The sequence below is a fragment of the Crassostrea angulata genome, chromosome 9 (assembly GCF_025612915.1).
Source record: "Crassostrea angulata isolate pt1a10 chromosome 9, ASM2561291v2, whole genome shotgun sequence".
NCBI lineage: Eukaryota > Metazoa > Mollusca > Bivalvia > Ostreida > Ostreidae > Magallana > Magallana angulata.
The window spans coordinates 3,519,575-3,544,208 of record NC_069119.1 but is presented as its reverse complement, the minus strand read 5'-3'; the positions used below and the strand labels follow the sequence as shown (position 1 = coordinate 3,544,208).

General features: G+C 31.9%; 1 protein-coding gene across 1 annotated transcript; it reads left to right on the top strand.

The window, feature by feature from the left end:
- The first annotated feature begins 136 nt into the window (after positions 1-136).
- LOC128163251 (integrin beta-6-like) lies at positions 137-23,795 on the top strand. The gene is made up of 24 exons (XM_052826793.1): positions 137-429; positions 2,529-2,617; positions 3,341-3,439; positions 4,526-4,610; positions 4,935-5,063; positions 6,782-6,869; positions 8,373-8,469; positions 8,608-8,646; positions 8,730-8,807; positions 9,001-9,084; positions 10,689-10,766; positions 11,857-12,063; positions 13,201-13,286; positions 14,157-14,208; positions 14,765-14,917; positions 16,451-16,587; positions 18,005-18,126; positions 19,441-19,550; positions 19,729-19,815; positions 20,211-20,343; positions 20,539-20,613; positions 20,934-20,978; positions 21,140-21,309; positions 22,715-23,795. Exons 1-24 carry the CDS (start codon positions 396-398, stop codon positions 23,114-23,116), a joined length of 2,679 nt encoding a protein of 892 aa, XP_052682753.1. The 5' UTR covers positions 137-395; the 3' UTR covers positions 23,117-23,795.
- Positions 23,796-24,634: the final 839 nt, after the last annotated feature.

The window sequence follows — 24,634 nt, the reverse complement described above, 5'->3', positions numbered from 1 at the left end:
AAAGTTTAGTAAAAAAAAAAACACGTCTAAACGTAATCTTATTTCTTGTTTATTTTGGAACCATTTGATATCAGCGTTCTGTGATAACCTAGTACACCTTTAGCTTTCAGCATTAGTTGATCAAACACACAAGGAAACTATCATATATTGATATGGAATATTGTTGTTTAAATACGTCGTAGTAAAACACCCAGTTCTTCAAGAAAGTATTAATATTTTGTTTTTTCCAACACAACTCTCATGTAAAAGTGCCGCATAAGAGAGCTTTTGAACTCATTTCCTTAGGGAAATTTTTCTTTGCAAAGCAAACATGAGAACTTAATTACTTTCCATACCTTTTTGTTTAGTATTCCTATCATGACAGGTGATTAAAGCAACAAACACTTAAAAATACAATGTTCTATGTGTGGATTTTCATAGTTGTCTTTTGTAAGTATTTTGTGTAATATTCATATTTTGAATTCCTAGTAAAATTTGTTAACGCAAGTTAATTTAAATTAATTTCTTATCAGGATATAACAAACCCTTTTTGAGAACAATTTTAATATTCTAGTTTCTAACAAGAAGTTTGGTAATTGCTTATATATGTATGCATATGCGCATTAATATAATTCTTTTTGATATTGTCTTAAAATCAATTTTTTAGATTAAATATTATGATTAATTTAAATACATAATCTAACGTAATGCATAGGGGTTTTTTATTTGATACTTTTGATGTAGAATTTGCGTTGATTATTTTTTTTTAGTTCGAAAGAAACATAAGCTATAAAGCAGGAACTCCACGGATTTTAGACGTTTTGTATTAACAGTGGTACAATGTAACTTTGAAATAATATGATGTTTCTTTTGTATTGTGTTTAATGATCAATCATAGTTTACTTACTTTTAATGAATATATGAAGAACCAGAACGATTCTAACAAAGATGTTCATATTATATAAGTAGTGCCTATTTGGGAGGGTAACAGTTGAAATTGATACCCCGAGAAAACTATTGTCAACCGACGCGAAGCGGAGTTGACAATAGTTTGGCAGTGGTTTGTCATATATTTATTAATGGTCTTCCAAACAGGCATTATTTTTTCTATTAAACTGGATGTCTTAATTTTAGAGAAAATTTTTACTGCTTTTGTATATAAATGGCGTTGAATTCTACAGCAAACCGTACGCGCATAATTTACGTGCATGTAACAATTCGTCGTGTTATCCGTTGCCAAGTATGTTGCTAACGCTAAGGGTAATAGTACGGATTATTAAATGCGTCTTAACCAATTAGATTTCAGTGTTTATCATGAAAGTATAAAAAAACGATATATTACTGTCCCTGGTGTTCGTATGGGCTAAAACTTGTGGCGATTGTTGCACGCTCCCCCTTAAAAACATGCAATGTAAGAGCATTATAACAGTAACAAAAAAATGTATGATTTTAATAAGTTTTAATTAAGAAAATGAAGCTGTTATTAATCATGGGGTAAGACCAGTTTGGTGTGTAGTATCACTCCCCGTGTACTTTGCTTGTTAATTTTTACGATTGTTTTCATTTCGTTCATAACGCATAAGTGCAAAAATGGCAATCAGCCAAAATTATTTTACTAATTTACTTGCAAAATGTGATCAACGTTGGTGAACTGAAAGCACGTAGAAATATCATAAACTTATTGATTCTGAACGAATCATTTTGCCGCAGTTTAATGGTTTACAATAATGCAACCGTCAAGTGATAAGCGCGGGTTATAACCATTTTGACGTCATTAAAAACGTTCACGTAGAAGTTAATATATTCGTTGTTATACTTATTTTACTTATGTCATACTTATACGTAGAATCATGTTTTATTTATATGTCAAAAAAAACCAGACATGAAATTGTCCCTTTTTCTAAACGTACTTTTTAAAAAGACGTAGGTGTTAATTTGAAATACTTCTTTTCAGGCATTTCTGATTTAAAGAAAATATTTTGAAATCTCTCAAAGAAGCCACCAATTTCAATAATACACTTGTTGCTTGGCATATACAATTGATAGCATCTATTAGCAGAAGCTCAAGCGTTTGCAGATTTTTGAAAGGCATGCTAAATATAGTCAAAAGAATGCATTTGATCTAACTTGAAAACTGTTGTAATTTAGTATATTGATGTTTCCCATTTTTTACTTTGCTTACTGTGCAATCTTGTTAAGTCTAAACTTTAAAAGTCACAACAATGAACAATACCTTTTTTCTTCCCACTTTGTGAGAAAAAAAAAGAATTTTATAACAATAATAATACATGTAGTAATAAAAACATTATCATCAGGTACTAGTACCTTTATATTCTTCTTATCCTAAGGCTTAGGAAAAAGGGAAAAACACATGTAATATATGCCAATATATCAATATAGATGTAGAAAATGTATTTGTTTCTCATATTACTTTAAACATGTCATATCGTCTTCTTGCAATACCTTATTCTGTTTAACAATTATACTTTCATGAACAGTAACATTAAAAAAAAACAGTTTTCGTATAATATATTTTTTAACCTTTTCAGCAGTTCACTCTGTCAGAGGTAGAGAATGTTCTGGGTCAAGGTGTGGAGATTGTTTGGTCAACGAAGGATGCACGTGGTGCAAAGACAAGGTACCGGCGTTTAATATTACTTATGTAATCATGTAATCGTATTAGGTGTTTTAATAATCATGTATATTCATAGTAAATAATAAAATGATACAATACATACATCATTTCTTACAAATCTTTCACAATTTTATGATATGTTATTTTAATGATATTCTAAGAGATTTGTATGCTATGATATGATGAATTGTAATGAAGCACTAAATGATATGGTATGCTAAGTTATGCTGTGCTATGAGATTAAAAAAAACGCCTCCATAAACAGATCTAGAATAGTTCAAAACATTTTGAAGTAAAATGATAAGAAGCCCAAGTCTTCCACTAATCTGCAATGAGGTTTGTTCCTTTCAATAAAAGCATTTTAAACCGTGTTAAAACCACGTTGTATGTTAGGCTATTGTATGCTATGGCTTGATATGACGAATGAGAATGAGATTGAATCTCTGTGAGATAGTATGCTACAGAGAGAGATTCCAATGTTATGATATGAGGTTGTAATGCTATGCTATGAGATTTCAATGGTATGCTATCCTATGGTGTATGCTGTAAGAGGCATATTTGAATTGACTAAACAATGTAAAAAATATATGTGTAGTGTGGGTTCATAACAAACGAATTGCTAAATTCCAAGGCAGAAATATTTTGCATCATTATCTAAGCATAACAAATAAGACCTTTTCAAACAAACAGACTTAACACGCTGACATTTTTTTTTTCATTTCAAAGGAATTTGCCTTCCAACGTTGTGGTGCTCTTTTGACGATACTAAAAGATGGATGTACAGAAATTGTAAAAAGAAAAGCTCACACAGTTGATATATTAGAGGTAAATATATGATATAGCCTATATTTGGACATCTAAAATTAAATGACTCTAAAATCCATAATATTGGTCATGTCAAATTCCGACAATTTGCGCAAAAGCACGATAATTTGACAGCCAATGGTCCGACTGTCTGCGTGCAGTGGCCAAAGTCCGATGGTTTGATACGCCCAAATCTGATGATTTTCAAATTAAATCGTGAGTAAAACGAAAAAAAAATATGATAGTTATATTTAATTGACAGTCCCTTCCATTTTGATTGCTATGATATTTCATCATTGACTAATTAATTAATTCATTACACATTAATTACAACATATTTTGGGGCAGCTTATACATCTTGTTTTTTTAATAAAACATAACGTTATATTCTCTTTACTCGCAGTTTACCATTGTCTATAACTATGCGTTGATCTTAAATATGTAGCAGCAACGTCACGATTGACGTTGTCATGACGTGACGTAATCGAACTTTGGCCTGGTAGACCATCGAACTTTGGTTGTACCATTTACATTTGGAGTACCTAATAGTTAAATTTATACTGTTAGGGTTTTGTGAAACAGGTATTTATGTATTGTCACTTTAAAGCCATTTTATACCCTCTTAGTCAACGATATTGAGCATACATGAAACAGCCATATCAACATGCTATTTAGTTTGTTTCCGCGACTACAAATATAGTGGCAGAATCTTTGTAGAGATAGTACACATAATCAGATAAAAAAATACGCAATGCCGATGATGAAGATGTGCCCTTCAAAAATGTGTCTTAAAAGATTTCTAAGAGCTGTTCAATGGTATAACTCTACCCTCTAGTCATCTTTCAAGACCATTCAGTTAACATTTAGATAACTGAATGGTATGACTTTATAATGTGAAATGCAACAGTACCCTTATATAAAGAAAAATTAACACATCACAATAACGTGTCACATATAATTCAACTCCAGAGAACTACTTAACAGAAATACTATATATACATATCAACAGAGAAAATGCTTGTGTTCCTTCTCGTGGGTATTATATGTTTTCTTTTATGTTGTTTATGAGTGTAATTATTGTCTAATACTGTTGTTTTCTTTGGAAAGAATAACGACTTTTCTGACGGAGGAGATCTGGGGCAAAATGCAGTTCAATTAAAACCACAGAGAATAAAAATTAAACTAATTCCAAGTAAGTGAACAAATAAAACCACAAGTAAAAAATAATCTAAACCAAGTAATACACTTCTTCAGGTTGATACACTTAATGTTCTTTGTTAAATGATTTTCGTCAATGTAGACAGAATGTAAAATTGTGTTGTTTTACGCTATTTGAAAATCTTCTCAATTTTGACAAGATCATATCATCTGTGATGATATATTTCAAATTATATCTCTTTACTGCATACATAACCGGTCAAAGTTTCATGATGCATTTTTGGTAGTAAAATTTCATCTTTCTTCATTATATTATCTGATATTTAGTTACAAAAAAGATTGTTTATCTTCATTGTAGACAATGCACTGGCCTATGTGATGATACACTACAAAATTGCCAGGAACTTCCCTCTGGATATTTACTTTCTTATCGACCCATCTATGAACAATTTAATTGCTAGTCTTTTTGAACTGACAAGCGATATAGGTATTTTTTATCTGAGATATAAGAGATATGAAATATTATGTCGTTTGGATTAAAAAGAAAGATTGATTTGCATTGTATGTCCTATATAATAAATCAGTCTAAAGCCATTCCAACCCCTGATTTAATTTGATTTACTGTTAATCATTCTAAGTATTATATACTATTTTTATATACTACTAATTATATACTACTTTTATCAACCTAGTTCTGTTGGCATAAAATTCATATGCAGTCAATAATCAGAATTTAGAGATATGGTGTCTTTTATCGTTTAGAAGCATTTTTCAATATTTTGGCAATTCGTGCCATACCATTATTTTAATAAATAAGTGTTGTAAAACCAACAGAATATATGCAACATTATATTGACTAAAAAATACAAGCTTTACTTTTAATATTAGACTACTGCCAAAAACGTTTTAGCGGTAAACAAAATCTGCAAAATTTAGTCCGAATTTCCTCTGATTGGTTTAAAGTCTATTTTCGTTTTAACTTAATTCCATAAAGGTAAAAATATGGAATGTTAAGTCGATAATAATCCATTTCATAAATACTTTTTGTGTTTAGAACAAATTTTACTGATTTAATTGAACTTTATAACAATCCAAATTTGTGAACTCAAACCGTGAGTACGCAACACTACATGTATTACAAACATACAAAATACTATATAATATTTTTGGAAACGTCAAATTTAAAACTATACGGAGAGATTCGAACTCATGGCAATGAGATAATGAACACTTTTTGGAACGAAAATTATATATTGATAAAATTGTTGTCGATTTCTATTGTTCTGCTCATTGCTACACACCTCCTATATAAGGCCGGAAGCACTATTCATGCTTCACCGCATTCAGGAATTTCATACACCCGAACACGATACCTTGGTTGCAACGTGTAGAAACGCGTTTTAAACAAAAAAAAATAATATGACAACCTCGGCACTGGCAAGGAATATCCATGCAATGAACGAAGAAACAAGACTGACTGAAATCCAGGCACAGATACTTAAAAATCCTCGATAACTGTAGACCATTTTCCTGTGTATGTTATAACATTGCACATGCGCAACCCCCCACTGTGGCAAATCGAGCAATGTCAATGATCTCATGGATTTTAGAAACGGAGTGTTTTTGTAGAAACCGTGGGAAACATGTTACGTTGTTACTTTCTGGTATACTATTATTTCGCTACTGTGTTTGAATTAGCGCCGCCGGGGTTTTCAAAAAGATGCAGACGTTATGCACTTTGTGTGAACGACACACGTGTTTGATGTACATGTAAAGCAAGGCGGCACTGTCTGTGCAAAATAATACAGATACCTTTAAAATTCTTTCAAAGAATAAATATATTTTGTATTTTATTGATTGCTGTTTCCGTTATTCTTGATCACAAACATTTTACTACTATGTGTAGTTCATGCATTTTGAAGTCCGTGGCACCTGAATGCCTCGATCGGAAAGCAACCGACCGTTACTTTCTCGTCCGGTATATATACCCCAGTGTCAGTAGAGGAGCGATCGAAACTAATATGGCGACCAAATGCTTTTATGAATTCAAGTCAGCTTTAATCATAATGGTTCTAACTGTATATATCTATCAAAATAAATCCTACGTTTTAGGTTTTACACTTCAAATTATACAGATTTAGAATGTGTCATTAACTTTTGTAAGTTTTGTATTAAGTTACACCATGATTTTTTGTATTATTTCAGCAAAAGAAATCTCTGGTCTGACAACCGATTTCCGGTTTGGATTCGGAACAGCAAAGGACAAAGTTACCTCGTGCAAAAACCCTAAATAGTACATCGTTTCTATATTTTCCTATGCTTTAAGTTTATTTTGTTAGTGTGTGCTTTTTCCGTTTGCATATGTGTGTAATTTGGATTCAGGAATTCTAGCATTATGAATTATCTTAGAACTTTACAATTAAATTATCTATAAAACTTAGTGTTTACTCAGAGCAAAAACATTTTTAGTAAAGAATATATTGAACAGCTATTTTTCATTAGATTAGATAAAGCTTTGTAAATAACCGTTGTTCTAAAGCAGTTGCACTGGAATGAATTTTTAAAGAAGAACCACTGCTGAAATCTTACATGTACATCATTTATTATATTTTCTTTTCTTAAAATAATACTATTAGATAAAATCTTTGAACATGAAACACAATCTAGAAAGGTCAACGTAAGTAAAAAAATACGGATTCAAGCATTAAATATTAACGGATAATCCAATTCGAGTTTCTTAAATAAATGTTCGTTATCAACTTCGGTCGATGAAGGTTCACAATAAATTTCATACGACGCATTTGGAATATATCCCTTTTGAATATTACGCTTTGTACTTTTTGTTCTCTATGTACTAACACTTCATTGATATCTTCAAATAAGGTAGTACTATGCTTAGTACTGACAAGCATTAATTTGTTGCATTTGTCATTCAATGCAAAACATTATCCCGTAACTTGGTGCTTAAGGTTTTTTTTTTTTATTAATTTGGTAGAATTGCATTAAAAAGTGAGGCCCAAATCCTTAAATAGTAAAGTACCTTTGCATTTAAACTCATGGTACATGTATGTATAAAACCAACAACATTTACGTTTTGTGTTCATGGATGTAGCGCCAGGTAGTTGATTGAAGTGTAACAATAGAACCGATTTCCCTGTTGTTTGCTGCAACTTTCTTAAGGGAAAATTTTTATATTTAGTAAACAATGTATATATAATGGTATGTAAATTAAAACCCAACATCTATTTAATGAAAAATGCCAACAAGTTTATGAAATTTTAGATATAAGATCCTTTTAATCATGATTCCTAACAATAGCTTTGTTTACAATGTAATTGGGTGAACTGGGGTTTAAATGATTGTTAAACACGATAAAATATGTTTTAACCGCCATTCTCTACAAAATTTGAAGAGAATAAGGAATAAATGTCGGTGTGGTGTCACTTTTGACATCTAAAAACATTATTAACTAGTTCCTAGAGCTTATAAAATTCATTTCAAGTATTGACAAGGGATATTCAAAATGCAAGGAAAAAATTACCCGAGCTATGTTTACATAACAAAGCCTTTTAAGCTCTTTATCTCGCCTATAACTCACTGACTAACCCTTTAAATTTGGTTACCTATTAGAAAAGCTTTATTGGAAATATCTAAAACGTAATCTATTTTTTTTTTGGTACAATTTCAAAATGATTATCTACCAAGACATATACTGTTATTTATATACTCTTTTTCATACAAACTGTCTCACAAACAGTTGCTTAACATCGGAAGGCTAGCAACATTTTTTTTTCAGTTCTCAAAAGTCTTGTGAAAAACCGCCCACAAAATGCATCACACCTGATTCCTTTCTACACCGACAACCTCTTATATCCGATGTATCTGCTTTTAAGGTAAGATTTATAATATCATTGTATGTTATATTTCTATGCCAAACAATAAGGTATATTCTGATAAAATTCGAGTTCTGTATTTATCTCAAACACTTACTTTTCATTAACTAATTACTTACTAGTTTTACCTTTTTGTAGAATGCATTGAATTGGACTGTCAACCAGGAATGTGGAGATGTATGATTATTTGTTACAAATTTATGTACTTTAAAATATTTGGTATTAAAAGTACACTGTCTCATTTGTAATTCTTTTTTTAGAATGCATTGAAGCAAACGGAAGACTTGGATACAGTAGGTGGTTTGTTTAATGGATTGGTGCAGGTAATGGCATGTGGGGTACGTATACTTATACCTTTCGGTAGTAATATGATTACAATTGTTAAAAAAAGCAACACATGTACAACATTAGGAAAAGTAGTTGCATAAGATTTATGTAGATGCACATTATGATTTCTGATGATATAAATAAAAAAAAATGATAACTACGCTGACAAGTGTGATTCTTGAATTTGTGTACGTAACTGTGTAGGATAGAATAGGCTGGAGAAAGAAAGCGAGAAGGATGATTATCTACGCTACAGACAGTAACTACCATCAGGCGGGAGACGGTCGAGTGAGTTGTGCTTGAATCAAGAAAGGGCGTTAATCTTTTATTGTTCAATGTTTGACAATTTGTTAGAAATAATAAATCGTTGAATGTTTATTTCATTAGTGCACGAGGCTTGTTTAAATATAGTTACAAGTGTTAAAAGATTCAAATTGATTTCCTATTAAAACCTAATGTTTTCGAACTGTCTGCATATTCAAAGTCATAAAAAACATGAAAATACACGACTTTCCGCATTATGTTTAAACATTTTACCCTTAATATGATAAACAAACAAAAGGATACATGCGGTGTCATAAAGTAATCTAAACGGTTAACCATGATTAAATAATGAAAAATAACATGTTCTGTATTAAAAGTCACTGGTCATGAATTTTATATAGTAAAACACTTACTCAGAGGTGAAACGATACAAAATAGTTCTCAAATATCTTAAAGCTATTTATGCTTTACCCATTTTTCCTACTATTAAGGAACATAACTTTTTAGGTCACCTGAGTAGACTCAAATGACCTATTGCTTTCCGTTTTCGTCCGTCGTCGTGCGTCGTCCGTCGTGCGTTAACAATTTTACATTTTTAACTTCTTCATAAAAACTACAAGGTTGATTGTTACCATTTTTGGTGTGAAGCATTTCTATGGTAAGAGAAATCTAAATTGTGAAATTCATGGCTCTGCCTACCCCTGGTCCACATGTGGGGCCAAATATGCAAAAAAGGCCATATTTTAAAAAAATCTTATCTACTCCCACACATGTGGGGGGAAAACTGGTTGCATAGTTATGATGTCCATGAAGTTCTGTACCAAAATTGTGAAATACATGGCCCCTAGGTCAGGGGATCTAGCTCTAGGGTGGGGCCAATAAGGCCATATAGTAAAAATGTTTTAAATCTTAAAAAATCTTCTCTACTCCCAGACATGTGGGCCAAAAACTGAATACATGGTTATGATGTCCACTAACTCCTATACCTAAATTGTTAAATTCATGGCCCCTAGGACAGGGTACAGGACAGGGGGGGGGGGGGCGGCAATATAGTGTTAATGCATATAATGTTTAAAATTTTTCTTCTTTAATCTCCCACATTTTTATAAAAAAACTGACTTACAATTATGTTTAGCAGGAAGTCCTCCACTGAAATTTTAGTTTTCATGTCCTCTGGGGTTTTCACTCTAGGGCAGGGCCAACATGGATGCATGGGTGTTAATACATATAATGTCAAACAATTATCCTCTTAACTCCCACACACCTAAAAGGGAAACTAAATGCATGATTTTTTAGACCAGATCTTAAGTTTTTTACCAAATGTATAGGTTTCACAGTTCTTTTTGAAAGATTTCAGGCAGGGAGGTGGTCGTCATTACAAATTTATAATTTTTCTACTCCAGAATGAAACCTAATTAATTAAATGCATATATGAGACTCCTCGACAAGTTTGTATATGGGTTATATGCTACTCAGGTGACCGTTAAGGCCAATTAGCCTCTTGTATATAAATAGTTTTATTGTTAATTAAATGATGATTTTATCAACGCAAATTCATTGATTTTTATTATTTAAGTTGAATTTAAATGAAAATTTGATGTACATGTTGATTGAGATGCGCTTTAAAGATTGCAGGAATTTTGGAGCCAAACGATGGTCTGTGTCACCTGGATGTTAACGGCAGGTATATCAAATCAGAGATGCAGGTAAATCATTTCTAATTCATGCTTGTGCTAAACACCTGGACTGCGTTTCACAAAAAACTCACGACTTTCGACCAAATTAATGAATGCTAATTAATCGCCAACTAATCAATGATTCAATATTATGGCTGGAAAATATAATTATGGGAATAAAAATATTTGTAAACAAATGGTTTTATGTCAATTTTGTTCTGTAAAAATCGAGACTGTAAATATTTACGACTTTGTCTTAAGTTCTTTTGTAAAATGCAGCAAAGAACTAATAATCTCTAGGAGTGCTTGATATGGTATGTGAGAGCTTAATTTTGTTAAAAACAGAATAAGAAAATATTACCTCTATTTAACCGTGACAAAGTGTTCAGATAGGAGCAAATATAGGTACATAATATAATTTTAATGTGTTGATATTAGAGCGAGTATAGCTATATAAATGTAATATTACCCATAGTTAATAGTGACAAAGTGTTGAGATAAGAGCAAATATAGCTTAGTAGCAATTAAGCGTGAATTCGAATGAGTATAGCAGGAATCCTCACCTTAATGATTTCTATTTAAAAGTGGTCAATAGCTACATATATAGTTTATGATAAATGTCAAAAGTGATACATAAAATGTAAAATTATTCTTCCGTACATTGTTTCCATATGTTAAAAAGTGTTCTATTTCCCATTACATGTATATTTTTAATACGTTTCATTATTTTTCCGAAAATGTTTGATTACCCGTCTTTAATTCGTAACTAAAAAATAATACATATTTATACGGAGTTTGTAACATCGCATTTGTGGAACAGTGCATGTATACATTCTTTACTGATCTTCTGTGCGACCTCACTGTTAATGACCCTTTTGTTCTGAAATAGATAATGAGAATGTCATGATGTTGTTTATACCTTCGGTTACACATATCTTGTAACAAAGACTAACAAGGACAAACACTTTTCTTTTACTTTTCAGAATAAAATAAAGAGATTTTATTTATTTTAACATCATATTCTATGCACAGGACACACAAAAAATTATGTTCGTTTCAATATTTTTTACAATATATTGTGTACCAACAAAAATATTGTTTACGAAACATCCTTTGGCAGGATTACCCATCTGTCGGTCAACTCATTATGAAAGCCCGAGAAAACAACATGAACGTCATATTTGTGTTTGGAGGAGTTAACAACACCAATATAAGGCAAGGATACTACGATGGCCTGGCAAGACATTTTCCTGGAAGAATCGGAAACGCATTTCCTTTGGGTTTTGATTCCAATGATATACTGAGTATCATTCGTGATAGTTATCGGGTAAATGGCGCAAATTATTATATTATATGAAAACTGCATGTAGGTTAAATTTACAAATGAATTATATAGCTCCTAAATTTATAAAAATCTAAACTGGCTTTGAACCATTTGTCGTTTAGATTTATCAAAGCAAATTACTTAGAATACTTGTTATAACCAGCTTATATGATTAACCCTTGGTAGCCATGATTTACGAAGGTTGTTGGAATATCATTGAGACATTACATTTACTCCTCTCTAATGGAAGAAGTCAACTGATTATTGGTCTGATATGATAAACAAGTATTCCTTTTAAAGGAATGATCGGCAATAATGATATATAGATAGCTAGAAGCAATCAACATGATCAGTTTGATATAAAATAATTAAAAAAGCACTGTATTTTTACAAAATATAGATTATTTTGAATCTGTACACCATAATTTCATCATTATAAACCGTCAACAAATTTAATTTTGAAATAAATTTTGGGAAAGCCGTTCGTAAACTCCTAGTCTAGTTTTATATTTTTAACGTAATTATCAAATGTTAATGTATCTTCTTCTTCAGAATACTGAGAAGGGCTCTTTAAAGAGCATAGAAAGAAAGAGTTGTAGTAAAATAATTTAATGCGACTGAAAAACATTTAATGCGATCATAACTTGCTATTGAGATCGCATTATAACGTAACCTTGTTTATAAATCAAGCCGTCTTCCTAGCTACTATTATGCAACATCAATAGATCGATGTCAGTTCATGGAGCATCTTCTTATGATTGAGGTCAGTTCATCGATGTCAACTGCATTACTGAATGAATCTTTCGATCGAAATTCTTACGAGTGAGACAAAATGTGCATTCTTGAATTAACAGATAGAACTGTATTTAATGTATGTTTGCATCTCTTAAGGTAAATGAATTGAAATAAACTGAGTAAAATGTTATATAAATAGTAAACCAAAGCTTCAAGTTTTTATAAGAACTACTACTTTTGTAAGCGGAATGTGTGCGCACGTGGAAGCATTTGCCGGATGCTTCATATGGACACAAAAGTGATCGACCGAAGCCGATCACAAAAAGTAAACTATAGCAAAACGTTGAAAAGAGTAATATTAAAAAAAGATAAAATATATAAAGTAAAATATCAAGTCTTTTACAGACACTGCATAGAACAGTAAAACTTTCCACAAGCAGAGGACCAGACGAACTAAATCTAGGCATTTACACAAACTGCAGAACTGAGGGGTAAGATCCATTAACTGTGTATTTTCGTAAAATAATTTTACAGAGTGCACGCCATACATTCACGCAGTTAATCCTTACAGGATCAAACACTTGCTTTTGCACTGCTTTACAAGAATACTTTATCACTTCATAGCAACGCACAATCCTGAGTTGCACAAAAAATCCAAAGATATCAAGGAGAAAAAAAATCAGGATAAATGAATTCGACAACTCGATATAGTTTACGTTGTATGGAACGGGTGTTGGAACATTAAACTGCACCATGTTATTTCTAACTATGGTTTTGCTCAGTGAGGACTTTTTAAATTCATCTTTAGTGACGTACGGTTTGTTACATATATTAAAGCATTGAATCATGCTTTTGGAGTATACAGTCTCATAATTGCAGCGGTGTGTGCATACAAATTGAATAACGCGCGTTAGCGCGTTATGAAAATTTGTATGCAAGCATCGCTGCAGTTATGAGACTGTATACTTCAAAAAATCATGATTCAATGCTTTTATTTACATTATTTTAACTTCATGCCTTATCTGAAAATGTGATTTATACCTTAAAATTCCTATCTTATCCTAAGGGTAAGTTCATATTAATGGAAAAGCCACAGTAACAGCCGCAAGCGTGAACTTTGATTTTCGTTTGTGACATTGCAGTTAAAAGCGTTCAACGTTTGTGACGTTATAATAAAACTCGCTATTTTAACCTTTGAGTACCCTGTGTGCATTACAGTGTTATAACTGCCATTGCTTTCAACCCACTTTACAAGCCAAAAATATGTGGAATGTAAATATATACCTTTATCAGAACATCCATCAAAATTACTTCATATAATGATTTTCTTTTTAAAAAAATGGTTTTTTCTTTTCTCTTAGACGAATCCTTGATAAAACTAACTTATGCGAAAACCTTGCCGTTAACGAGTGGGTAAGTTTTCAGTATTATATAAATCTCTAATAACCGTTCCTAAGATGTTTTCATGATATGTGTAAAAGTGTTTTAAGTTTACGAACAGTATTATTTTGCTATAATTGTAGCATTAATTGATTGTTATACAACGTAAAAAGTGCTTGTTTCATACACTTAGATTATCTTTGCTGTTATAGATACCAACCATAAGTACTTTAGACTCATACACTATAACCTTCAATGAGTATAATAATTATAAAATTTGGAGAGTATGAAATACAGTCAGACTTCATAATCTTTCCACATACCTATCATAAACACATTTTATGTAACATTATTGCGTCTATTTACATGTAGTTAAGCAACAAGCATTTTTATATATCTTTAAGTTTAAAAAAAAAAAGTTTGTTTTTCCTAAAGTATGTTTCCTATTATTTCAGAAAAAAATATGAAATTTATGACTTTGTATAATAAAAAGAACAAAACATTTGTATTATTTCTTTAAATTTGGCGTCGTAGGTTTGATGATTTTGAAAATAAACTTCTTGTAAATAGTCAGAAATTTTTATTGCAGGCTAACTTTTCACTGGCTTTTCGTTCAAACTTGTCTTTCTGTCCATCGAAAAGATTGTTTAACATGACAATATACCCCGAGGGCCTGGATGATCGAGTGGAGATAGAGGTGGAACACGAGTGTCAATGTGACTGTCAGCGGGAGCCAGAGGCGGTATCTATCTATCTACTTTGGAATCATATAATTTTGAGGGGGTCAATTTTCATGGGTTAATAGATTTTTGCTTAATAATGGGAATATGATTTTTTAATTTCAGTAGGAAAACAAAATCTTCTATAATCAGTTTTCGTCGACGATTAAAATTCGTGGGTGAGGATTAGCCTAAAAAACACGAAAACTGAGTCAATGATTTGATAGTATCTATCTATCTATCTATCTATCTATCTATCTATCTATCTATCTATCTATCTATCTATCTATCTATCTATCTATCTATCTATCTATCTATCTGCTTTCCAAACCCTAAATGAACTTTAAAGTAGCAATAAAGCAGTACCCTATATCTTATAAAATATTCACCAAGACATACAGTTTTGAAGGTCCGCTCCTAGTATTTCCTTAGCAGTGATGAAACCCTTGAATGAAATTTTTAACACTTTTGTTTTCAAAACGAGTCCGTAATTAGAAAAAACAATATTTAAGGAGGCCGATTTGAGGTTTTTTTGCGGAAAAACTACAATAGCATAACTCTTTATTTTTTAACCATATGTAATTTAAACCAACTCTAGTTTATTTGCGAAGGTTCATGAAAATCGACCGTCTGGTTCTTTTTAGGGACCATCTCAAAATAGAGGTACATTTACTACAGGAATAAATAGGAAACTGTCATTTTCCGCATATCAAAGCAGTTTAAAAAAATACTACAATAGCTTTTTTTCTCAAATTGTTATACATGATTTGCAATATCATTTTCTACCTTATATGTAAAAAACACAAAATTCTACCGTCTGGTTTTTAGTGGGGGCCATCTCAAAATATTAAAATGCACCAAATTTTGCTATATATTTGGATCATCACGAATGATGATTGGTATAATGGATTCATCCCAAAAATAAGGAAAATGTCCTCGAGGATAGCATCATTCTGTATATAAAATTTCAACAGCGTACAATTTTTACTTTTTCTTTTATGTTATTTCTTATAACGTACTCCTAAAAAGCTTCATTTTATCATAACGTCATAAAAGCGCAATGGCAATGCTCCCCTACCGCACAAAGTAAAAATCGTGTTAAAAATAAAAATTTCCTTTAGAAATCTAAATATTTTTATATGTATTTTGTTTATTGTATTCAATTTTAATAATGATATCGAAAAAAATTCATAAGAAGTATAAATCAACTGTATTATATTAGAATGCGCAAAAACATGCGCAATGCAAACTAAAGTCGGCCTCCTTAAAAATGTTTTCATTATGAGGGAAAAATGAGCATCAAAGAGTTAAAATTATATGTCATTTCAAAAATAAAACAGTTGTCCTTAAGACTGCAATTTTTCTTCTTAAGGGTTAAATTCAAATTTCATAATAAATTGGGAAATTATGCAAGTATAGGAATTATATTTTTAAACACAACTCTTTGCATCTCTTTAATTAAAAGAAGTAAAGTGAGTAGATTAAGAAATTGAATACTTTTGTGACTCTGTAAAATTATCGCTATTACATACTTTGATGTCATTGTATTGTTGAAGAAACCAAACAGTACGAACTGTAACCAGAGAGGGACCTATGAGTGTGGGGTGTGTCACTGTAATGAGGGGTGGTCAGGTGACAGCTGTCTGTGTGATCAGAGGGGGACGGACACGGAAGCATGTGGGACAGAGGCGGGGTAATTATACACTAAGAGGGATAGAAATACGAGATGTATGAATATAACGTGCGAGGGTCGGAATAAGAGCTTTTTGAGACCGATATATGGGAGACATCTTAACTGGGATGAAGGCCTGTTCCGAGACACAGTTAGATTATTCTAACTAAGCAGAGGGTCGTAAAAATAATAGCATTTTTGTAGTCCTAAAGCTTGGTTTTGTAAATGTCAACAATACGGTGTGTCGATGCATATGCTATGGCAACCCGTGCACGCACGGGTCAAAATCTAGTAAATCTTTTAATTTTATTACTGTTTTGTTTACAAACCAATGCACGTAATCAGTAATGTGCAACCAAGCGTTCTTTATATGTGTAAACGTTGTAAAACATTGAGTGAACAATGCGTCTTATACATAGAGAACAATTCATATTAGTTCTATAAAAAATCACATCACAACTCCTTTATACTTTTATTTTATATACCCAGTAGTCTTCAGGCGGCTGTTAGCTAATATTAACCGAAAATTCTAAGAAATGAAACCTTATTTCAAGCCGCTTTATATCATTTTCTATGTAGGAATAGTGGATGCTTTTTGGGAGTTGATTTTAATCAACTCTCCTATGCAGTTATTCTTGCAAACCGAAACTGAAATAGTGTTAGGACCTAAGCACAAGCATCATCACCGCTGACAAGATTTAGTTCTTGAAAATAATTGATAAATTCGATGTAATGCATGCTGAAGCATTTTTTTTATGAATCTTATTTATAAATACCTTAAAATAGATTTTAAATAGTATGACCAATTTAGATATTTTTTGCAGTCGTATGTATTCTTACGACAGTGTTCAACATAATTTCGTTCTACCATCGGTTGTCTCCGTACATCTTCGACAAGCAGAGAGTCAGTCTCTATTTAGAGGTCGCTTCATCAAGCTATCACGCGACCTGGTGTTGGCAGAGAGTATCTTTTGATTGTCGGATATTAATGGAGATATCCGATCGCCTGGTTGAACGAAAGTTAAGTTCATTATAGATTGGATGCATACAAGTTTTAAGATATTTTGATTTCTGATACATAGTTTGATGGAAACAATTCTATTTTTGAATATTACACATTATGATTCATAAGAGATATTCTCGAAATTCTTGTCGGAAAAGTCCAAAAATTCCTATTATAAAAATGTGCGCAATTCAAATACAGTTTATAAACTACTTGCTAAGCAAAATAACATATCGTTGATTTTAAGATAAATAATAATCGATAAAGTCAACTCTTGCCAGTACTTCAGTTCTTTGATTGATGTAAGGAAACGATGGTAATAAAGTTATATCGCAATTGTTGTTGTTGGTTGAGTTGTTTCGTATTTAAATTATATTTCATTCATTTAATTCATTATCAATTAGTTTTATAGATTCAAACATATTATGTTTTTAGAATATGCAGTAACGCTGGAATCTGCACGTGCAGGAGATGTGTTTGTTTTGAGGGATATAGTGGGGACAGATGTGAATGTAACAATCATATTTGTCCAACCCACAATCGTAGCTTATGTGGCGGTAAGTCAAACTGCAGATAATAAATAATAAACACGGTAAAATGTATCATCAATATATTTATGCTGTTTTGAACATCATCAGCATCACGGTGCATAAGTTATATAAAATAAGGTGAAGCAAATTTTGATGAACAAAACAAATCACAATTGAATTATTTACCATCTCTTTAATATCTAAAAATGATTTCAAATGGAGATTTGTAATAGTTTATTTCAAACCAAGACGTCCAATGCTTAACGTAACATTGATTTTAGCTGACCTGAAGTGAAGGTTCAAGTTAGCTTTTCTGATCACCTGTTGTCTGTACGTCTGTCCGTCCGTCTGTCTTTTCGTCTGTACGTCTGTAAACTTTTCATATTTTTGACTTCATCGTTTAAATACCTGGGCCAAATTTAATCAAACTTGGTACAAAGCGTTCTTATGGTAAGACAATTTTTAATTGTAAACTAAAGGGCAAAACTTTTTATAAAGGAGAGATAATCGCGAACGAGTGAGTATAGGGTGTGTGTCTTCAAAATTGTACTTCTCAAGGACTACTGCATCAAAAATGCCAATATTTACAGAACTAAAATGCTTCAATATGTGAGATTACTTTGCACAAATCCTTCATTAATGTAATTTAACTCTAAATTAATAAAGTTTTTACCGCCGGATTAATACTGGGACCCCGAGAGGGGTTTAAAGTTTAACATAGAAATATATTGATTTTTAAAATTTTGTTTTCTTGAGAAGCAAAACTCTTACAGTTTGTGAGACTGCTATGCAATGATCCTCAAATAATGTAGATTCTGTTAAAGCCATTCATAAACAATAGACCAATGCTGGTTCCACAGAAAGGGACTCAAAGTTTAAAATGGTAATAACATATGCTATAAAACGGAATGTTACAAGGAATTGTTTTTTTTCAGGTGAGCGATGTGGCACACGGGCCTCTTGTTTTTAAAAAAATCGCTGTGGAGAACGATGGTAATATGCATATCTGTAGCATTGTTTTGTTAAGAACTTTAATGTTAACCCTCCAAAAAGAATTGACAATTTAATTAACATGCTTCTTGCACATATAGGGATATTACAAAGAAATTGATATCAATGTTTCAACTGCATGTATGTTTTAAAAAATTCTTTTCAATATACATTCGGACCGTGACCTTTAAAACAACGTTCAAACATGAAAAAACTTTTTAAGTTCAGAAACTCTCAAAGTTTACTTGTTAATTTTTTTTAATATCGAGTATAATTCAAACACTTGTTACCTATAAAGATATAGTTAGAATGAAGTTAAGGTGCAAGCTAAAGTATAAGGTACAATTACAGGTCATGAGCGAGGAAAATGTTCCTGCGGAAAATGTGCATGCACCGCCGGGTATTCGGGAGTTATGTGTGAATGTCCTAAATCTGTAGAAACATGCAGAAGTCAAAATGGAGTGAGTAGAATCAAAATCAGCAAAACTTTTTGCCATTGTTTCAATTTATCTGCAAAGTACACCCAATTATAAAAATGAGGGTAAATACGCAACTTTTTGGCTAAACGAAACATTTATTTTATAACTAACACCTGTCAAATGTTACTGGTATTTTCAATCTTTAGTTTTTGTTTTGTAGACGATCTGTTCTGACCGTGGAGTGTGTGAGTGTGGGAAGTGTCGCTGTGACGAAGGGTTCCGGGGAACGATGTGTGAAGAATGTCATGTATCTATCATGGTTATTCGTAGAATACTAACTTTTGTGGATTTCGTTTCAGGGTTTACCCAAAAAATTAAATATGTTCATTGACTTAATAGCCTTATTATTTTTAAAATTTTTAAACTTCAAACTTAAGACTTGAAACACTTATTCGATATAACTTTGCTCCCCAAAACAGATGAAACCACGTTGTTTCATTTTTTCAACACCTTTAGTTCAAAAAAGGGAAACAGTGGTTTACACAATGTATATATTTTAAACTCAATAAAAAGATAACTTGTTAGCGATTTATAACGTAAATAAACATGTGAACCTACATAAAAATCGAAAAAAAAAATCTTTTACACGGTAAGAAATAGAGGAATAGAATCATTCAATATATATTGTTTCTCGTTTTGCAGGCCTGTCCAGGATCGTGTGAGGCAAACTATAACTGCATAGAATGTGTTAGTTTTAAACAGGGTATTTATAATGATACAATGTGTAAGGACAGATGCCACAACATTAACACTGTTCCTCTGCTGTATTACGAGGGTAAATCAGTTTAGTGAGCCTTTAAATGAAAATTTAATGTTCAAAACTGTATAACAATTATTTCATCTTAATCTAAATCCAATAAACTTAATCGGCATTCTCCCCCGAAAACAGTCAAAGCAAAAAGATAACATACAAGACAAATACATTCCTCTGTATTGTCTAATTGTGTTGCGTGTGTTTTGTCTTTTTTAGATACTAATCTGACTGAAGACTACAAGCATTGTATTCTTCAGGATAGTTTCGGTTGTATAATCCACTTTAACGTTTGTAAGTACACTGGCATGATGTAGGAGCACAGCTACATGTAGCTGTATATCATAGTGTTAGTGTAAATTTAAAAAGATATATATTCATGAATTTGTTTGAAAATCAGAAAGAAAACCAGGATATAATAACCAAACATGTTTAACTTTAGCTTTGATGTTAACTGGCTTTTATTTTTTTTCTACAAATCTTCTCTTTATGTTTTCAGAATGGATTGTTCAGGTTTTACCATAACAATATTCACAGCAGCTAAACAAATTTTCCACATGCATATTCAACAGTCAAATATCTTTTCTTTACTAAATTTGTTTTTTTTAATATAGATAATGCAAGCAACAATCAAACTATTCAAGTAAAGGCCATGAAACGTAGGCAGATTTTAGACTTCTTACATTACCTTTATTCATTAATACAACTTATGTATATTATAATGCGCATGAATATGTTTGGTCACAACATCAACTACCTTAAATGTCTTATTATTTAATAAACAAGTATCATGAAGCATGAAATCATTTTTTCTCCGAAGGATGTCCTTCAAGGCCTATTGATGCAATCCTAATCGGGCTGAGTATATCTGGAGCAGTTTTGTTGGCTGGATTTGTCCTCGTTATTATATGGAAGATACTTACTTTACTTTATGACAACGCTGAATATACAGAACTTGAGTCTGAAATGAAGAACCCAATATGGGAAAGGGTATGTACATTATAATTTAACAAGAGGCCAAGGGCCACATCGCTCACCTGAGCAACAATTGCCTTAATTCTGATCAAAAAAGCATTACAGTATCAAAATATCTTGACAACTAAGTACAGTAGATCTTGCTAAAAAAAATTGAAAATCTGCCAATTTTTATCCACCTCTTTTTTTTTGGTAAATACGAAGCCCCTTTTGTTGTTGTACCTGTAAGAAGATTTTTCTCCATTCCTATATACCCCCCTCTATTTCGTGGCCCCACTTTTCTCTAGGGAATCATGGTTTCATCAAACTTAAATCTGCATAACATGTGCTTTCACACTAAGTACTGAGTTTTGGACCGACAACTTTCCCAGAATATTTTTAAAGATATTCCTATGTAAAAATTCAAACCGCCATCACGGCCCCGTCCTACCACTAGGGACTGTGATTTTGCAAACTTGAATTTACACTACCCGAGGATGCCTCTACAAGTTTAAGGTTTTCTTGCCAAATAGTCTTTAAAAAGAAGATTTTTAAAGATTTTCTCTATATATTCCTATGTAAAAATTCATCTCCCATTGTGGCCTCACCCTACCCCTGTACTATTATTTAAACAAACTTGAATCTATACGATTTGGGGATGCTTCCACTCAAATTTGGGCTTTCCTGGCCTAATAGTTTTGAGAAGAAGATTTTTAAAGATTTTTTTCTATATATAAAAAATGCCCCCATTGTGGCCCTGCACTACTTCCAGGGACCATGATTTGAACAAACTGGAATCTACATTATCTGAGGATGGTTACACGCCAATTTAAGCTTTCTTGGCCAAATAGTTTTTAAAAGATATTTTTGAAAGATTTTCTCCATATATTTCTGTATATAAATGTATCCCCCAATTGGGGCACCACCCTACCCCCGGGGACCATGATTTGAACAAACTTGAATCTACACTACCTGAGGATGCCTCCACACAAGTTTAAGATTTTCAGGCCGAATAGTTTTTGAGAAGATTTTTGAAAAATACCAACAAATACCAAAAAATCTCACCTTTAAAGAGGGCGTGGCCCTTCATTTAAACAAACTTGAATCCCCTTCACCTAGTGGTGCTTTGCGCCAAATTTGGTTGAAATCTGCCCAGTGGTTCTTGAGAAGAAGATTAAAATGTGAAAAGTTTACAACAAGGACGACAACGACGACGACAACGACAGACAACGGACAAATTGTGATCAGAAAAGCTCACTTGAGCCTTTGGCTCAGGTGAGCTAATAAAGATAAATAGGCCTTGCATACTATAAAGATTATCAACCCGCTTCATCTTTCAAGAAAACAGTTAGAATAAATCAGACCCTTTACTATGTTTAGTGTCTTCCTATTACGAAAGAAAAACAATGAATTGCTTTTAACTGTTGTCTTTTTTACTCAGTGTGAAGATCTTGTCTACATGGAGGGCAGCAGTATTACGTTGAGACAAAACAAAAGACATGACTATAGCAAACTATTTTCCGTCGAAAATCAAATAAATTACGAGGAAATCGACCAGACTCGAATCGACCTATATTTGGACGCAATAACACCAGAGTACAATGAAATTGGAATGATCAGACGTTCAAGTAATAGTGATCATCTTTTACACAAAACAACTGAATCTGTTTGCTCTGCTGATGAAAATCAAATCGACCTACATATTGACGCAAGATCATCAGAGTACTATGAAATTGGAATGATAAGGAGTTCCAGCAACTTGGATCAGCTCTTATATAAAACAATTAAATCTGTCCACTTTGCTGATAAAAATCAAGACAGCAACGACCAAAGCTCGTGTTAGTAGTAAAGTAAGATGTTTACTTTACTCAGCTGTAACCAATTTGATCAAAAGCTTTATCGTGTCATTGCTAATCTAAACACTTGTTGAAGGTTTGTTGACCGTGATGCAATATTTGTTGACTAAAATGTCAATGTTACATGTATCAATTTTTTTGCATAATACAAATACATGGATATATATAACTCAGACTTTTCGCTCATGATAGTGCGCACGCACACGCAAATAAAACAAACTCACCTATACACATTGTCAAGACACTCACCTTTACAAAATGCTTATTGTGCGAATATAACATTCTTTAATTGCAATCGTAAAGTATGACTGTTTTGTACTTAAAAAATATTTGTTGATATTGTTTGTGTCAAAATTTGTTTTTTTATGTTTCAGTTTTGTTTTGAACTGATTTCATGCGCTTTATTTAATTATTAATTAATTAATAATCCAACAACTAGTAAACTGGAATTGAAAATTTTGTTTAAAGTAATTTGGTTTAGCATCTGTTTAACGTCTGAGACTCACAATTCTTAGCGGGGGTTATAACGCTAGGCTATGTGAAACAACAATATATCACTAAATAAATATAAAAAATTGGTGGTAAAGTATGTCGCCTACATTTCAATACGATGCAGACTGGTCATCATGCATTATGCCTTTTTTGAAATTTCATTTCATTATTCTAAACCTGTTTCATGCTTGTATTAATTGTATCTACATTAAACATTTCTTAACATTGACACATTTTGTTTTTATTTTCAGCTACATTTTCAAACATATGTTTAAATGTATCTTCGTATTGCAGCTTTAAGGATGTGTCTATAGATAAACATGGTCAGCATCAAAAGTGATCATTGACCAAAATATTTTAAAGATGAAAGTTGTACTAGTAAGCTTACAGCGTACAGCTGACGTGTTTTTGCTCCTATTGGTGAAATGAAAATTTGTCACATGAAAAGGCGCACCCATATATAACAATTCTTACTAATCCTGTTAATCATTAAAGTCTATTACGTTACGTTAATTATTGCAACAGAATGAACCATATGAAGACGTGTTTACTTAAAAATAAACCACGTTGATAACTTCTTTGCTGCGCTAACACTTGTGGGGTTTTTTGTTGTTGTGATGTATTCTGAATAAGACCTGTAGACTTGTTTTAAGCAATAAATCACAAGTTGAATTAATACTTTATTGATAGGAAAGCCATTAAGTATTATGTCACCTGTGGCATTTGTGATTTTTCAATTTACACATGGTAAAACAAGTGTTTTATTAGTATTCGATGCATTTAAAATATTCAACATGTGCATTATTAGTGATATATGTCAACTGTCATTTTTTGGTTTCAGACTATGTAGAATTGGAAAGCCATTATAAAAGTTACAAGAAAAAATATTTAATGAATATAGATATTTGATTTCTCTGTATTGCATTATACGGCTTGACATTAAATGGTTGATGCTCACTAGTCATTGCTCATGCTCAGAGTTTAGATTTTTAAACAAACGTTTAATGCTCTAA

Excerpts from the sequence above, each read along its gene's own strand:
- LOC128163251 (XM_052826793.1), top strand. The coding sequence starts at position 396 with ATGTTCTATGTGTGGATTTTCATAGTTGTCTTTT. Across the intron at positions 8,647-8,729 it reads TCAACCAGGAATGTGGAGAT|AATGCATTGAAGCAAACGGA; the intron begins GTATGATTATTT and ends TTCTTTTTTTAG. Across the intron at positions 14,918-16,450 it reads GTCAGCGGGAGCCAGAGGCG|AAACCAAACAGTACGAACTG; the intron begins GTATCTATCTAT and ends GTATTGTTGAAG.